The sequence below is a fragment of the Sinocyclocheilus anshuiensis genome, unplaced genomic scaffold, assembly GCF_001515605.1.
Source record: "Sinocyclocheilus anshuiensis isolate Anshui unplaced genomic scaffold, SAMN03320099.WGS_v1.1 scaffold743, whole genome shotgun sequence".
NCBI lineage: Eukaryota > Metazoa > Chordata > Actinopteri > Cypriniformes > Cyprinidae > Sinocyclocheilus > Sinocyclocheilus anshuiensis.
The window spans coordinates 356,461-361,553 of record NW_015552601.1 but is presented as its reverse complement, the minus strand read 5'-3'; the positions used below and the strand labels follow the sequence as shown (position 1 = coordinate 361,553).

The 5,093-nt window shown below is 34.7% G+C and overlaps 1 protein-coding gene across 1 annotated transcript in view; it reads right to left on the bottom strand.

Moving 5' to 3' along the window:
- oclna (occludin a) overlaps nucleotides 1-5,093 on the bottom strand; it is a 10,716-nt gene that overhangs the window by 2,827 nt on the left and 2,796 nt on the right. The window contains exons 3-5 of the mRNA XM_016456823.1: nucleotides 4,172-4,838; nucleotides 3,928-4,095; nucleotides 655-782 (exon numbers count right to left, since the gene is read on the bottom strand). Of these exons, the coding sequence (XP_016312309.1) occupies nucleotides 655-782; nucleotides 3,928-4,095; nucleotides 4,172-4,838 (963 nt within the window). The remainder of the gene's footprint in view (nucleotides 1-654; nucleotides 783-3,927; nucleotides 4,096-4,171; nucleotides 4,839-5,093) is intronic.

Here is a 5,093-nt window from a genome sequence, read left to right as displayed (position 1 = left end):
AATATATACATACATGTGTGTATTTATATATACATAATAAATATACACATTACACACATATTATGTAAACAAAAACTTATTTTGGATGTGATTAATCGCGATTAATCGTTTGACAGCACAAAAAAAAAAATTTTTTTTCAAACGTTTTACTTAATATTTTTCTAAATAATTTGTATATTTTTACATTCAAATTAACACATCATAATCATGTCTTGTACTGTATTTATGCAAATTTTAATAATAATAATAATAATAGTAATAATGTTGTACCTCAATACAGAATAATAAATAAATGTAGATAGATTTGAAAAAAATTAATTATATTTTGAAATTCAAATTTACACAATCATATTTCTTCTAGTGTTATGCTATTTTTTAATAATATTAATACGTTTTTTAATAATAATAATAATAATAATAATAATAATAATGTTCTTATTAAAATAGATATGTAGTAATTTTTATAATAATAATAATAATAAAATTCCAGTATATAGATACACTTAGTACACTGTCAGAACACACAGATCTGCTTTCAACACTTAAAACGTCAGAATGAACAATCAGTCCTAAAATCAGACTTTTAAAAACAGATCAAAATCAGATGCAGTGTGTTGAAAGCCAAACTCTCAGTCACATGATGGCCGTACTCACACAGGACTCTCACTGTGGGGAGGTTTGTCATAGTTTGTGCTGTTGTCATCTAGATCATTTCTAGACCCTCCAAACTTCATGGGATAGTCCGCCAGCAGCGGCTCAGGCGCTCCGTTCACATTATTCACCTGAGACAGACAGCATTAAGATATGTTTGCATTGGGACATTATTGACAGAACAATTCTCGTTATTCTCATTATTTTAATGTGAAAATAAAGCGATTAAAAATATAGATAAATAATAAAAAATAAAATCTGTTAAAATAAATAAATGAAAAATCAGTCCATAATATTTATTTATTTAAAATAGGTTACATTAAACCTGCACTTTACAAATTGCATTATGTTCCCTTTATTACAGTAATAAAAAAATATATACATTATGTATATCATCAGGAGGATTTCTTAAGAATCACGAAGTGTCATAAGTTTACATTTCTGGACAGTTTTTGTGAGATTCACTCAAACGGTGCTGTCAGTTTTCAGTGCTTCAACATGTTTCAACGCGTCTATCCTGAGGGAGTCAACAAATACTATAGAAGAATCTTCTCCACACATCTTTTCTAGCTACTTTTCTAGAATCACAGTCTGATTTAACATGAAGCGCAGTCCCAAAAACACATCCCTTTTGCTGCACATAGGTTTGAGTTTCTGGTTGAACCAGTTCGCCTTGAGCATTGAACAAAATAAACACACAAGCATCTATGTCTGCTTAGAAACCCAAATGTCTTGATGTTCTATTCAGATCCAACAATCATCTTTTAATAAAAACTGATCTTAAAATATCAGATTTAAAACATTATACATCTGTATGCCATAAAAAGCTATTTATTTACATTCATCCACTGAATATCTACCAAAATGGCCCAAAATTAAAAAAAAACTAAAAAGATTTAGCAAAATATTAAAAACAGACTTTTTGCATAAAGAAAAGTCTCTCTTTAGGACCATTAACATGTCTAGCACATATATGTGAGTGAAACTGTCACAACAAACCACACCCAGAAACCAACGACAAGCGCTTCCCTCCCCCAACCACCATCACACACACACACACACACACACAGACACACAGACACAGACACACACAAACAGGTCTTTCCACCTTCAGCACGGTAAAAGCTATAGAAAACCACGCAGGCCTCATATATTCAAAACCAGACAGACGATTCCTGTGAGAGATAAACGGGTTCATGCTGTGAGGAGGCTGGAGGAAGTGAAATAACTCTTTGTTTGGCAACAGAAATGAGTACAGGTGTAGAATTTAAGCTATATGCTCCATCTTGAGTAGAATAGACCTTCTGTGTGGAAAAGACCAAATTATAGTCCTTTAAAGTCACAGTATACGACTATAAGTTCTAGGACAAAGGCTTGTAGTTGAGTGACCACTAAAAATCACAAATAATCTCCAATATCTTAATTGTCATTCCTGCACCATTAAATGGAGAGCAAATGAGACCTCAGTTTCTCGGATTTTCAGTGTTCCTGCATCTTTTGACCTATATATATATATATATATATATATATATTCGCACAAATCTTCCATACTGAAAAACATTTGTGTAGGATTTAGTTTGAAAAAAAAAATACAAAATTCACTCAGAAATTTCACAAATAATTACAAAGAAACAGCAAGTAACACGTTGAATTAAACATGAAATTTAAAAGATTAAAACAGAGCTTTCTTGTAAAATGTGCTCCAATTGGTCTTATTTACAACTTCAAAATACATTTTAAAAAAGTCGTTTTTACACCGCATTTCCATGACTAAGTTTTTTTTTTTTTTTTTTTTAGAGATTATACTCCTGAAAAGCTATTTCTAGCCAATTAAATGGACATTACCAGATTTTATATTAATTTTATACTCAAATTAATGACTCATTAATATTTTTAAAAATAATTTAATTGTATTTTTTATTTATAATTTAATTTACTAATTTTGTATTTGGGTCAAAGACGTTAAGATGTCCGCATCAAAAGAAATGTACAAAAGGGATTTTATGTCCATAGAAAGCACATTGAATGCAAGTAAAGTGTCTACTTTTAAGGTTTCAAATAAGTTTTTGAACAACATGCTTATTCTGACTTCCACATATTAAAATATATAAAAGAATAAAGGAGCATATTAAATTTTGTGTTTTAAATGAGTAAAAAATTCTTACTGACAAATGGGCAAAACCTAGGATAGTGGCAAATTTTAAAAATGTAAAATTACAACTAATTAGTATTTGGGGTGAAAGTAATTAGTCTTTTAATATGTCATAAATTGATTTTTGTTGTAAATATGCCTGACAAGATTGTCACGCTGAATGACATTTTAGTGGGTCTCTTCTATAAATCAGGGAAAAACGTATGATATTTATTTTTTACTCCGAAAAACTAAATTGCAATTAAATTAAACAGAAAATATTTAAATATTTGGGGGGAAAAACGACAACAATTTAAAGCAGTATTACACATTGTTTTTATGCTTTTTCGTCTTTGACCCATTTATTTATAATTCATTCATTCTAATTGTAAGAATTTCAATGACTTTTCTAGGGCTGGAGATCACAATATTCCTGATATTTCCTCTTGAGAATCTAGCCCCGTATATCAACCTCACATGTGTCTCCTCTCGAGTTTCACAAGAGATCTCACCAGTGTCTCAAACTGTGCTCAGATTTGCCAAAATACAAACGTCTGCAATCAAGTCAAGTAGAAACTGTGACACATTATATCCAAAAATTCTTCATACAGTGGACTATCAGTAAAAATTTGGGACTAAAAATTAGATCTGACACTATGACCTGACCATGTTTTGTTACATGACATTATCAAGATGAATTTGTTTGGACACAGTTTAACTCTCGAGTTCGTCATATTTAATAACCATTTTCAAAACTATAGCGAATAAACGGTGAACGTGAAGTACAACATGTTCCTGGATCAACATCCTTGTTTATCCTGGAACAACATTCCAATCAGAATTGAGGGATAGTTTTTCAGGAAATATCTGTTTTAGGCTTACGATCTGGGTTAGGTGCTTCTACACCCTTGTTAATCAGCTATCATTTCCCACTGATTTTAGGAATAAATTATGGGTAGGGTTAGGTTTAGGGGTAGGGATTGGGTTAAGTCTATATTTTTGGACAGTAATGTTGATCTTACTTGGCAAAATCACAGCGACCCGAATAAACTGTGATAATGTGAGAAATGTTGAAGGTGTCTGAATACATTTTGGTTTGACTGTACTTCAGCTAGCAATGCAAAGAACAATAATATCATACTCACCCAATCCTCTACATCCTGCGGCGAGTTTTGATCATTCATTTCTTTCACGCGGCGCCACAGGATGTTGTCCTTCCCATGATTATTGATCCTTTGACGGGTTTTAATGGCAAAAACCATGATGATGATGAGGGCCGCGGTGACAATGAAGCCCAAAACAAGAGCGATTGCCTGGATGAAGACAGAATAAGCTCACTATTAGTGCACAACGACTTAAATCGGCCATTATTTACAACGCTGTGCTCACCTCCTGAGGATCCACCACGCAGTAGTGATACAGATACTGGTTCACGAACCCACCCGTCATCTGAGGCTGCTGGTAAGCGGCGCACATGGCGTAAACCTGATTGAACTGAACCGATCCGGACGATTGGGCCATTGGGTAAACCGTCACCAGATAGACTATGGTGGCAACTAACATGAGGAAAGCCATGATGGCGCTGATGATGATGATGGCCAGGTAGAACTTCCTTCCCTGAGCCACTTTCTGGTGCGAGATGATCATGATGAAGATGACGAGCAGGACGATGAAGGTGATGATGGCCATGGCGATCATGAAGCCCTTGCCCTGCCTGGGGTCGTTCTGAGAGCCGAGGATCCCGTAACCATAGCCTCCATATCCACCCATTCCGTAGCCGGTTCCCCCGTAGCCGGTTCCCCCGTAGCCACCGTATGAGCCACCGTATGAACCTCCGTAAGAACCTCCATATGAGCCTCCGTAACCACCGAATCCAGCCGCTCCTGCATCCGTGTCCCAGGCCAGAGTCGAGGCCACGCACACGAAGATGCCCACGCAGAAGATGACCGACATGACACACATGATCTTTATGATGCCCGGCGGAGACGTCCAGCGGTAGAAATGCTGGAACTCATCGTCAGGATAGTACGAATACGCAGGCTGCGGGGCAACATTACTGGAGAGAAAATGGGGAAAACCAATTTTAGGGACACAACACATTCTGACTATATGCAAACATATACATATAAACAAATCACACTAAAGCTCAAATCTTTTAGACGATTTAAGTAGGGATGAAAGATATTAGTGAATATCTGTATCATTGTTAGTTTTGTTTTTTTTGGAGAGAAATTGATGAGGTCAATTAAATAAAACATTCTTTTAAGGACAATACATTTTGCCTTATACCAATATAACTTATATATATATA